General features: G+C 38.6%; 2 protein-coding genes across 4 annotated transcripts in view; one reads left to right on the top strand and one right to left on the bottom strand.

The window, feature by feature from the left end:
- Nucleotides 1–13,308, top strand: part of CPS1 (carbamoyl-phosphate synthase 1) — a 357,452-nt gene that overhangs the window by 138,636 nt on the left and 205,508 nt on the right. The window lies entirely within an intron of this gene.
- LANCL1 (LanC like glutathione S-transferase 1) overlaps nt 1–13,308 on the bottom strand; it is a 36,763-nt gene that overhangs the window by 3,356 nt on the left and 20,099 nt on the right. For both annotated transcript variants that reach the window (XM_072813566.1, XM_072813565.1), the window contains exons 4-8: nt 7,291–7,426; nt 6,585–6,731; nt 3,273–3,455; nt 926–1,102; nt 414–486 (exon numbers count right to left, since the gene is read on the bottom strand). In XM_072813566.1, the coding sequence (XP_072669667.1) occupies nt 414–486; nt 926–1,102; nt 3,273–3,455; nt 6,585–6,731; nt 7,291–7,426 (716 nt within the window). The remainder of the gene's footprint in view (nt 1–413; nt 487–925; nt 1,103–3,272; nt 3,456–6,584; nt 6,732–7,290; nt 7,427–13,308) is intronic.

Genomic DNA, 13,308 nt, shown 5'->3' with positions numbered 1-13,308 from the left:
GGAGTGTTGAGCCAGAGAAGTTCAAGGCACAGCCCTGCCATTTATCACAGGTCAGCTCCTTCACATGGCACCACGGGCCACTTACCTGTCTGAGCTTCAGTGTTCTCACTGTGACATGAGGAGATATGCCTGTATGTTTTTGGAGATGATTTATGATGGCATCTGCAAAATGCCAAGCGTGTGCATGACTCCATAGATGGCAGTCACCATTATGACTACTAGTCTTAGGTCTGAGAGAGTCCATGTACAATCTGATTTTTAATACTGAGTTTTCATATTAGGATGTAAGAAGTAGTTCAAGGAATGACTATAAAATTAATTCGCTGATAAAGCTCAAATTCAAATACATTAATCGCCAAGCAGAGAAGGAGATGCTGACATTATAAAGCAACTAAGTAACGTGTGGAAAATACCTTCGAAGAGGGAGAAAGGGGTGTCCGGTGTTCTGCAACCGTGTTCTCCGTAATCTAAACACCACTCAGCAAACTGAAAATGAGACAAGGTTAAATTACTGTAGTGACTTCTTCCAGAGACCCCCAAAAGTTGATAAAGATTATCCATAAGAATTACTCTGAAAAGTCAAAAACTATCTTCAAGGCAGAAAAAACGGGTTGATACAGAGACAGGTGGTCTGAAAGAGCGTATGAGGCATGGGAGGGAGGAATTTTATGAGCTATGAACCTCTATCTCCGAGGTTATCAGAAAACTACTTTCTTCTCTCCCCCCATAAATGCTATTGAGTAGAACTGGGTCCTTTTATAAGTGAATTCAACTGAATGGCTTTTGAAGGTTTTTTTCCTTAAGTAACTGGGTTTGTTCTACAGACTCATGGTTTAATGGATAAATGAATTAAATCAGATTAACCAGAGCCCCTTCTAAATCTCCTGGAGGCAGGTGTTTTCCTTGTGACAGTTCTGGCGCCTACCTTACAGGCCCGATACAGGTACTTCATGTCCTGTGTGAGGTTGTACAGTGTCAGGAAGGCGTAGGCATTCCCCGCAGTGCCATGGCACAGCCCGTACCCCTTCCTCAGCAATCCGTACCGCCAGATCACATCAGCACACTGATGGGCGTCATTGAGATAATGTTCTCCTCTGAATGCCTGTAGAGGCAAGGCAAAGTCTTACTAGAAGGGATAGAAAAGAAACTTCTATTGACGTTTCTTCTTAATGGGAAAGGCGGAGGGGAGTGGGAGGTAAGATGGAGATTTTCTTTCTTGGCAAGAAAAAGGGTAAAGGGATTTAGAGCCAGAGAAATGTGTCTCATTGGTGGGGGACAAATTACAAAAGTTTACTAGTTTTGTTTTTGCTTTTAGATAACTGCACATGACCTTGCCTGTACACTCTGTGCTTACGGATGTGGGCGTTACTGGAGAAGGAGCATTATTTGACTTGTGACTTGCTATTATTATTAGTTACTTTCCAAAGGACCACATACTATCTTCTCTGGTTAACAAAATGCCTTTCGCTATTAGGAGATTTCTTTGCACAATGGAGAAGAAACTGTTTAGAAAACTGATTACAAAAGACAGATTTGATTATAAAATGCTATACTTTGTCAGAAAAATAGAGATATACCTTTACAATCTTTTGTGGCATCCTATATATTGATCAAAGATTCAAGAAGTACTCTGAGTAGACATTTCTAATATCTCATTGCAAACTAAGTGTTCTTAAAAGTAGAATAAGGCAGTTTAAAAAGCTTTTCCATGATATCTAACTTCCTGCAAGTAAAATTTGATACACTAAAAGCTTATTTAGGGTATGGGATGCCAATGCTTGTTTATAGTTCATAGATTTGTAATTTGTAGATGTGGCATCAATGGACACAGATATCTTGATTTACTTCTATTTTTTTTCTTTCAAATAAAACTTTTTTTTTTTTTTTTTTTTATTCTGGCCCTGCTATAGCATGCTTTATAGAAGTAGTATTTGTGTTTTTATTATAGTAAAATAAATAAAATGTAAAAATTACAGTTCTAATCATTGGACATATACAATTGAATTGCAATAATTACCTTCACAATGTTGTATAATCATTACCACTATTGCCAAAACTTTTCATCACCCTAAACATACTGTGTACCCATTAAGTAATAATGCACTCCCACCCCAGCACCAGTCCCTGCCCTGGTAACTTCTATTCTACTTTCTTTCTGTATGAATTTGCCTATTCTAGATACCTCATATTAACCATCACATCATATAAAAGGAATCATGTAGTATTTGTACTTTAGTATCTGGCTTATTTCACTTACCATAATGTTTCCAAGGTTCATGCATATTGTAGTATGGATCAGAAGTTCATTCCTTCATATGGCTGAATAATATTCCATTGTGTGCATAAATACCAGATTTTGTCTATCCATTCATCTGCTGATGGACACTTGAACTCTTTCTACCTTTTGGCTACTGTGAATAATGCTGCTGTGGAACATTTGTGTACAAGTATTGATATGAATCCTTGTGTTAGTTTTTTGGGTATATATGCCTAGGAGTTGAATTGCTGAATCATGTATTAATTCTATGTTTAATTTTTTGAGGAACTACCACAGTCTCTTCTGTGGCAGCTGTACCATTTTACAATCCTACCAGCAATGCACAAGGAAGATTCTATCTTTTTTAAAGATATATTTATTTATTTGAGAGAGGGAGCATGTGGCAGGGAGGAGCAGAGGGAGAGGAAGAGAGAAAATTAAGCAGATTCTGCGCCGAGGGCAGAGACCAATGTGATCTCGATCTCATGACACCAAGATCACAACCTGAGCCTAAACAAGTTAGACACTTAATTGACTGCACCACTCAGGTGCACCCCTTTTTTTTTCATAAAGAGAGGAACAGAGGGCCGGGGGTAGAATGTTAAGCAGGCTGCATGCCCTGTGTGGAGCCCAATGCAGGGCTCAGTCTCATAACCCTGAAATCATGACCAGAGCCAAAATCCAGAGTTGGACATTTAACCAAATGAACCAACCAGGCACCAAAGAAAGATTCTATTTTTAATTGAACTTCTGGGATACTTATCTTGGTTCTGCACTGATCCTATAACTTGGCTATTCTATCAATGAAGCAGTCTCCTTATCTATGAGATAGTGTCTGCTCTGATATAGATGGGTACTGTGAGAAGGAATTATAATTCATTTAGCAAAGTGATTATAGGTCCAACAAGTTATTTATCCATTGCTCCTTTAAAGATTATGCATAAAACAATAAGAAGTTATAGAATTTTATCTTACAGTTTCCAATTTATTTTGAAAATGAGAAAATTCACAGTACCTTATAGGCCTGGATGAGCATGTAGATCACTCCAGGTGAACCGTGACACCAATGGACTAGAAGATCTCGATTGTCATCCACACAAGGAGGATAATTGCCGGAAGGAAATTTCAGCTGGCAGACATAATCTACACTGGGCTTGACCAAATTATGTAACTTCACATGGCTCACTTGAAGACTGGGCTAAAAATAAGAAAGAGAATTATTAGTTCTGCTAAAGCAAACAGGTCTTCCTAAATCTCAGGGATAAGTGGATAAGTGTGTGTGTGTGTGTGTGTGTGTGTATGTGTGTGTGTGTTTAGTGAGGGAGACAGAGAGGGAGTAGGAAGGGCAGAAGGAGAGGGACAGAAAAAATCCTAAGCAAACTCCACACCCAGTGCGGAGCCCAAAGTGGGGCTTGACTCACAACCCTGAGATCATGACCTGAGCTGAAATCAGGAATTGGATGCTAACCAACTGAGCTACCCAGGTGTCCCTGGAATTAGTTTTAAACTAGAAAGAAAATATGACCAGAAAGAACTAGAAGTTATTAAGAGGTTTTGGATTCCATTCCAATTTTTTTTTTTACCTATTAGAACCACCTAAAATTAAGCTACCAGTTATCTCTTGGGACTTTATATACATACTATTTTTCAATATTTATTGTGTATACATACATATAAATATTTTCCTAAGTCAATGCATGAGCATAAGAGATGTTTCCTAAGGTTTTAATACCTTAAGCATACTTTATTTTTTTTTAATTTTTATTTTCAGTAGGTTTCACACCTAGCATGGAGCCCAATGCAGGGCTTGAACTCATGATCAAAACCTGAGCTGAGATCAAGAGTCAGATGTTTAACCAACTGAGCCAGCAAGATACCCCCATATCTTAGAAGCCACAAAGAAGATGCATTAGACAACATAAGTGGAATTTTCATTATTGCATTTAGAGAAGCAGTAGATGTTTCCAATAGAAGAGGAAGCTAACAAGTCAGGAGACCTAGAATCTAGATCCCAAACTGCTGTGTGACTCTAGATTAAGTCTTTCTGCAGAGGATTTGGGACTAGTATTTATGTAGGATTATTATGATACAATGATGTACAAACTTGTAGGATGCACTAACATAAGGCATATGAACCTTTTTTTTTTTTTTTAACAATTTGGCCTTCTCTCCCTTTTTTTTTTGTTTTTTTTTTAAGATTTATTTATTTTAGAGAGTGAGAGAGAGAGAGCACATGGGGGGAGGGCAGCAGGACAGGGAAAGAGAGAATCTAAAGCAGACTCCCCACTGAGCACAGAACCCGACCTAGGTCTCAATCTCACGACCCTGAGATCATGACCTGAGTGGAAAGCAAGAGCCAGACATTCAACCAACTGAGCCACCCAGATGCCCCAAGCCTCCATTTTTGATATTCTTTTTTAGTTTCTCTTTTTGGTCCTATTTAAAGTCATGCACTGAATTAGATGCATACATTAATTAAATGCACTGCTCACTTTTTCAAATAAGAAGTGACTGTCCTCATCAGGCGGGGGTGGGCATGTGGGTAAGGGGATAGGCAGTTGTGTAAAAAAAAGCACAGGTACTTAATCTGCACTAAGTTCTTTAGGGGCATATATGGATTTTGCTTTATCAGAAGAATATTGTTCAAGCTCAATTTAAAATGCCACAGTAGTAGGGGCACCTGGGTGGCTCAGTTAGTTAAGTGTCTGCCTTTGGGTCAGGTCATGATCCCAGGGTCCTGGTATCAAGCCCCGAGTCGGGCTCCTTGCTCAGTGGGGAGCCTGCTTCTCGCTCTCCCTTTATCTGCTCCTCCCCCTGCTTGTGTTCTTTCTCTCTGTCATATAAATAAATAAAATCTTAAAAATAAAATGCTACAATAGAATGAGTAGATTTTCCTCAAATTTGCAGGAATTATCCAAAATGACTACAAATAATATTTTGTCTTATGTTGATACATAAGTACGTACTGGAATGGACTTTTAGTATTAAAAGTTAAATCATTTCAATTAGACAATAATCTGCCAATGGAAAACTCAGAACACAGATTTCCAGATTTTTCACTGCCACCAAAAGGAAGCAGATTGAAGTAAGATGACTCCTAATGATCTGCTTCAAAGAAAGGTCATGAGGCTGTCCAGTCACTGACATATAGGATTCTAACTCACCTCGAAACTTCAGAATACATGAACTCTCCTTTCCTGAAAACTTAATATATATTTACTTCTGGAAATACAGAGCCAGTGGAGGTTTATACCAGAAAAATAAAAGAGTCTAGGTCTGAATTGTCAAAACCCCTCATTATAAAGCTCTTAATTGAGAAGTGCAGAACAAATACGAAAGTTGGTCTCTTACTGCCACTAACACTCAAAGTGTGACTTTGCATTCAAAAGCAATAATAACCTTGAGTTTTTCAGCTTCGTTGTCATTGTTTAGTTGTAGGGAGACGCAAGGTCTGACATTGATTCTGCATTACTGCAGCCAGCTACTCAACCAGCTAATAGTATGTATATCCGAGCACTCATGTTGAACATATTAATGAAACACTTTTCTTTATGCTGCATTGTACTTTGGGAAGGTGAGGGGGGCACCTTTGCTGCCATTAAAAATCAATTTTCTTTTGCTATGAATTCTTATTCACAGTGCCAATTTCTCTTTAAAGAGAGCTGAATAACCCCCCGGAAATGATGCTCTCAGGAGAAGTCCTCTTCTGACCTCCCCTTCCAGGTTATGCTTGCTGCAGTAAATCCTATTTGTCCTTAGTCTGTTTGACTTTGGCTGATGTTTCCCAATAGTATTAGGTCCAAAGAACTGCTGGGCATAAAGCGCATTCAGCTATTTTTCAGGTAAGTTATACAAAATCCATTGAAAAGGCTCTGTGGCTTTGCTCTCGAAGTGAGCCTTAGGCAACATATGCATTTGTTTTCTATTGATTTTGTTCTTACTTTTGGAATTTGTTTCAGTGGGTTGTATCTAATAATATGCAATACTATTAATTCAAGGCTTTTGCTGAAAGAGAAGAGCAGAGCAGAAGGCACTTCATATAGAAGTATAGGTCAAAACCCTTCAGTCTGCACAGTGGCACTAGGCATGCAAGTACGGTCACCTACAAATCAAACGCCATCCCACAGCACAATGCTTTTTATGTTTATACACTTTAAAATGCACTGTGGCAAACACCGTCCTTGTTTGTCAAGGCCAGGTGATTACAGGGAGAGTGATGTAGCTAGCGGTCGACAGAATGACAAAACGGAGGGGAGCCCTGGTCTTCTCACCCTGGCCAGGACAATGAGCAAGCACATTTTTGAGTTTCACCAGCTTCACCTCTTACCTGCATCAGCAAATAATAAATTCCTGCCAGGCCGTGAGCAGCCCCCACGTAATATTCTTGGTACCATTCATACATCAGTGGAGTCTTTGCTGTGAAGTTTCTCTTTTGGGCTAGGTTTTCTCCAGAGGTTAAAACTGCTTCACAAATCTACAGGGAGAAAACGGATTGAAATAATGAGAGAATCAGAGAATCAGAATAAAAATCTTCCCGGCGGAGATAAGGAACTTTTCGCTAAGAGAGGTATGGAGAACATGGTGAATCAGACCCAGTCTTATGGCCATGGGCAGGCAGTTTAGTTCTGTGCTCAGAAAGCAGGGGGCACTGCATTCTGCCTAAAAGAGGGAGAGATGGCAATCCTTAACTCTCTTTACTGGAGCTTACAAGAATTCACTTGACCAGGAAAGCTTGAATTCCTTCAGGCACGAAAGGAGACACCTGCACCTGGGAGGTGAAATCTGGCCCTCATCTTCTGAAGGGCCTCGACACTCCAACAGAGTGGGCTGGACTTCCCACTCTTAGAACTCCCTAAGTGTTTCCAACAGCACTCAGCGTGACACTGTCCGCTCTCTGATCCCACCTGACCTTCAGAAGCCAACTGACACTTTCCTTCTACCTGGGGTATGCTCACTGGAGAAACAAAACCAAAGTTCACATAGATAACAACTGGGATCCTAACAAGACTCCAAAAAGCACAAAAATGTGGTACCTGCTGAATATGGCTTTGAGGAATCTTTTCCACTCCAAAGTTCTTATTCACAAAGAGAAGAGCATAGACGTAGCCCATTCGTCCATAGAGCATTTCATTTGGAGCATGGTGGTCAATTTTATTTAGGTGAATTAGTCTGGGAATAAAAATACATGCTGAAGAAGACTTGAAAGGGATCGGGTAGTGGCATATACCTAAAGATGATACATTTAAAAAATACACACAAATATACATCTAAGTATTATAAATTACTATTATAGTTATTTTATTTTTAAAAAGATTTTATTTCAAAGATTTTATCTCTTTATTTGAGAGAGAGACATAGTGAGAGAGCGCATCAGTAGGGGGTGGGCGCTGGGAACTTGGGGGGAGGGGCAGAGGGAGAGGGAGTCCTACACAGGGTTCAATCCTAGGATCCTGGGACCACAACCTGAGCCAAAGGCAGGTGCTTAACCAACTGAGCCACCCACGTGCCCCACTAATATAGTTATTTTAAACATTTTAAATATATTAAAATTAATATATAAAAGGTAAATATTTTCACATATTTATATTATAAATTATATTATTATACATTAAGTGGGCTGAGCTGGATTACAAAGGGTAGTCAGGATTTAAAAATTAACCCTCAACTAAATTTTTCTTCAGTTCACAATGGAACTGACAAATTCAAAGAATTAAAGAATACGCATGTGAGGCAGAAGCTACCTGGAGCCTCCCAGGTTCCTCCTGGAGCTATGCCCTGAAACCAGCAGCTGGGAAGGTTAAGAGAAGCTAAGGACTGCTGCCCAGTATGGCATTTAGTCTGGAGAAAGGCCTCAGTCAGTGCTCAGAGGGTCACCTATTTCCATAAAATGAAAGCCTGCTGCACCCCCCCATTACCTCCTCCTGTGGTTTGTTTCTTAACATGTCTTCAGGTCAGGCTTACCTGAGGTGTCTGTATGGCAGCCTGATCTACCGTAATCGATAAAAATGCACAAAGGTAACAGTCAGCCTCCCTGTCTTCCCAGGCTCCCCCTTCTAGCCCTTCTTTTCAGAAATAGCCATGATTACCAAATTCTTAGATATTCCTAGAAGTACTTTATGCACATATAAGCAACTGTAAATATGCCTCTCCCTAAATGTTCTGTGGCTTGCTTTTGACAATACATTTCCACATATATTCTCGATCAGTCTCATTCCTTATCATAGCTGCATACTATTCCATGGAATGGCTATATTATAATATATTAACTCTCTGTTGATAGACTCAGTTCAGCTTCTCAGAAAAAGTTATTTTTGGTTTTGGCTTCAGGTAAGATGGAGTAGACACGCCCCACCCTGACTCTCCCAGTAGATGCAGCTCCAAGACCTGGAGAGAGGGCACAAAGCAGCATTTGAGGGCTCTAAACAGTAAACATTAGCAGGCAGAGTGGGGAAGACCAGAATTTGAAGTACCACCAAACCATTGGTGAGTCTGCCATATTTTCGTCTATGGTATTCCCCTGGCTTGAATTCAGGACAGCCTCAAACCTGGAAATGGGTAAAAAGAGCTGAAAGAGAGAGTCCTGGAAGAAGCCCTTTAGTTCTGTCTCAAGAAAGAATGGGTAAGGGAACTCCTAGTATCAGAGAGAGTAGGTCAAGCCCCTCAGTTTTGTTTCCTTGCATTCGCTCTGTTTATCCACACCCAAGGCCACAAGCAGTCTTGTGGTGGCAGCAGAAATGAAGGCAGGAGTAGTCCACAGAAGCCAAGTCTCTGAGGGAAGGACCCTTCCTCATAGGTTGGAGGAGCTGTGGCCCCATGAGGGTGAGGTAAGCCCCCATCGCTTTACTAATCTTTCTCACCTCCCCATCATTTGGCCCCAGATATAGGCCCAGTCATGGGAATACTTGGTAGGGCAGGGTAACAGAAGCCCCAGATTTCTTTCCAGAGAACATGGGGAGTCCTAGGAAACCAGAAAGCAGGTGACAGTCACAGGAAATGAACTCAGGAGAGCAACCATATTTGCAGTCTAAACTCAGAGAATGAATTTTTCTTCTTTTTGAGGGAGATAAGGGATGTGTGGAGGGTATAGGAAAGCAAATATCATAGGTAGGGAAAGTGTCTTTATTATTTGGATTTTATTACATGAAATTTTGAAAGCACATCTCAGTATCTTTAAATTATCCTATATATTCAAAGTAACACCATTTAAGTCATTAAAACAATATAATTTTTGGTGGTGAAGATGGGTGGAAGGTTTGGGAGGTGCTACAGGTTCTACTACCGTTTGATAAATAAGACCTACTAAGATTGTCTGGGGACAATGTGGTTTTTCTCTGAGCCGTAAGAATAGGGCAGGAGACTACTTGTGTGTATGTGTGTACATCTTCCTAATCAATGTTTGTACACTTGGTTTATTTGGCAGAATTTGGTCCACTGCTTGTGCTTTCATTTTTAACATACTTTGTTATGATTATAGCTGAGGGGGTATATAGCTCCTAATAGCTACAAAAACAAAACAAAACAAAACACACAACAACAAACAAACCAAAAAACGCCCTAAAAAGTGCTGCTACCAGGATATAACCACCAGATACAGCAAAGTGTGTCTGGGCTCCCAAGAGGGGGGTACTTGTGAAAGAGCAGACAGTTGCCCTCTCCCAACCCTCCCTTCCCCTTCCTTCACCCTGTGGGGTAAGGGGAGAGAAACACAGTTTAAAATTAAAAAGCCATGTTTAAATAAATAAATAAATAAATAAATAAATAAATAAATAGCCATGTTTTAATAACCAGAATGAGGTACTTTTTGTGACCTAGAGGGGCTAACAGTTATAAACAAACTGAAAAAAAGTTATAAAAGTATCCACTCCTCATCAGGAAAGAAGGGTGTGAAAAAGCATGGCAGGCTGCATAACTGACAAAGTTATGTTATAACTCAACAAATGAAGGCATCTCAACAAATTGGTTACACATGCATGGTTTTTCTTCTGTAAATATAGCCATTAAACTCATAGTGGAATAGTGGTTATCTTAGGATTAGGGACATGGTAGCCAAAGGTTACTTTTCATTTTCTTGTATACTTTGAATTTTCCCCCCAATATCAACAGGGCTGTTTGGATGGTAGAATTACAGGCCATTTTGTTTTCTACTTCAATATCATACATGGATGGACACACACACACACACACACCCCTAATATTTTTAAGAACTTAAAAACATTTATTAAGAGAAATTCGATTTTTTTCTCATGCCAAAACTGGAGGTTCAGTAATGTTGAAATCTTAAGAAAATAAAATCTTTTTACTAGACACAAATGCAACAGTCGTAGTAAACAGAAGGAATATCTCAGAGTTTTGATTTAAAGGTTTATTATCAAGTTTTAACGAAGTATGTCAAATTGTATAGAATTTAAATATAACTACTTTTGTAAGGGAAATTTAATTCAAAAGGAAAATTACCGTGAATTTTTTAAGCAAATAGCTCCGTGGGAATTATTTGGAACAATTATTGCATCAGTTCCAATGATGTTCTCACACCTAAATGTGTTTGAACACATTTCCTCTATTTGCCAATGTTAGGGATCACATTACCCCTAGGTGGCGATATATAATTAGCATTCCAATTATTTTGCAGCCAAACTCATTTGCATTTGGGATGTTTAAAGTTGATAGCAAATACCTTTCAAATACCTGAAAATGAAGTATTGCTTAGAGTATCCTAATAAAATTATATTTCATAATTTAGGGTAAGAAAGGAAGTATTCCTTTTTTTTTTTCTGGATTTGACTTCAAGTCATTAAAACTCATGAGCTAGGTCTGATGATCAGTAAAGGTAGGACTTTTAACTACAGATTTTACATGCTATAGTCTCAAAGTGAAGAAATGATAGCATTTATAAATCATAAAGATTATTTTATGTGTTTTCAAAAACTCTCAAACCCAGAGGCACATCATTGCAGCTCCATTTGTTTTGCTATGTTGATATTAATAGCCACCAATCTTCAGAAGAGACACGTCACTGAAATGTCACTGAAGGCAGAACAGACAACATATAAAACGGGGGCAGTTCTGTTCCACTCCTAGCAATATTTCCCCAGGGTTTTACTGGGAAGAGTTTTGACCTTGTATCATCTAACTTTTTAAAAAAGAAGTTCTTTTCTTACTCATCACACTACAAAAAAAAAAAAAAAAAAAAAGTATACACTTTCTGACCAGAAAGCCTAAATTCTTCATCCTTCTGAGTTCTGGCCCCAAAGCACTGGACCTGTCAGGTTAGTCACTTAATTGGGTACAGTAAATAGGCAACTCTATCTCTTTGTGTAGTGGCACCAACTATCTGTGTGGAAGGAAGGTGAAAACGAACACGATACAAATCAAACAGCAGGAAAAATCAGTGCTGTTTATTCTCTTCCTTGCCACCTGCCCCAGCCAACTGTAGGACATTCTGCACATGAACAGATAATACATATGAACACACACTCCTTTTGGGGGAGTCACAGACTCCTCCAAAAAAGCATAAGTGTTCTCTCCATGCTGAACACAATTTGGGGATTTTATATGTACCTTTGGAAGCCCTAAGATTCTCAGGGCCCCAAAGTTAAGAATCCCTGCCTTAGGGAAACATCGACTTCTTTGCTCTCTAAAACTCAAAATTATGATTCTGAAAGACTATTATATTAGGTAATCCAAAAAATGACGGTGGTGGAGGACAACACAGATACCACATAGAGAACTTGGGTGTCTCTGGTATTGCCAAAGGGCTGTGTGATATGAGAAAGAAGGTTCAGTAAAAAACAAGTAGGTTTATTAAATACCTGATGACATCAAATTATTTCAATTGAGTTACAGAGACTTACAGATTTCTTTTTCCCCTTAAAAGAGAGGAGATGTGAAAGCAATTAAAAATAATTCCTTTTTTCTTCCTGTTCTTGCTATGGACTCTAAAAATCTGAAAAATCAAAACGGTGTCCATAAATGTCCTATTTTCCTATTATTATGCTCATTCTATATATTTAACCTTAAAAAATCTACTGGCTATATATAAAATATTGTTGAACCATTGTAAAAGTTTTTAAAATGATATAAATAACAAAGACATCTTTTTTTAAATCAAGGTATCAAAAATTTTTTTAGTTTACTTTTAAGAGTGTTAATAAACCAATATTAATATATAGTACTATTCCTCAAAGAGTGTTTGTTAGAACAGTACACCCTAAAATGTCATGAGGAAAGGGTTGTCTACTTGACAAGTTTGGCAAATTCCACTCCCTAGTCTCTGGCGTTTCCTCCATGTAGCAAAAGTTACTCAAGACTCTACTCTGAGCAGCTGGTAGGTGTATATTTAACTTTGCTTAGTGTTTCCCCAATCTGAATGCACAAATCTTGTTTTCATTTTTCACACAACATACCATAACTACCTGGCTGTACGTAAATTGAGAAAGGCTGGCATTACATAAAAAATAACAGGACCCCTATGGCTTATTTTTATGATACTTAAGAGTGATTCACTGAATGAGACTTCCTTCTCAGCATATGTGTGGCTAATGGCTTTAAACTAGCTGTGCAAAGAAACAGAAAGGTCGTGTCTGTGTTGCAAATTTAGATAGTATATGCATTTGTCAAAACTCAACAAATATATATACAACTTGGGCAGCTCATTGTGTGTTAACTATATGCCAAAAGAAGAAAACTAAACGGGTATTGAACACTGGTAAATGATATATGTGCTTTAGTATTTAGAAGGAAGGATACTGATGCCTGCAATTCACTCTGAAGTCCATCCACCACCCCTAAAAGGATTAATAATGGATAGGGGAATGGACTGATGGATTAGATACGTAGTAAAGCGAGTATAAAAAAATGTTAATGGTAGAATCTATGTAGTTAGATATACAGCTACTTACTATTGTTTCAACATTTCTGTATGTTTGAAATTTTTCAATAAAATTTTGAGGAGAAAAAACTGTAGTTATTAGAATTTTAGGACAAAAGCCTGTTAATGAAATACACTACTGCACAGTGTAAAATTAACCAAAGATCTTCCACAAACAAAATCA

The sequence above is a fragment of the Canis lupus genome, chromosome 36 (assembly GCF_048164855.1).
Source record: "Canis lupus baileyi chromosome 36, mCanLup2.hap1, whole genome shotgun sequence".
In the NCBI taxonomy this organism is placed as follows: Eukaryota; Metazoa; Chordata; class Mammalia; order Carnivora; family Canidae; genus Canis; species Canis lupus.
Note: the sequence above shows the minus strand (reverse complement) of the source record. Positions and strands in the feature narration are given on the sequence as shown.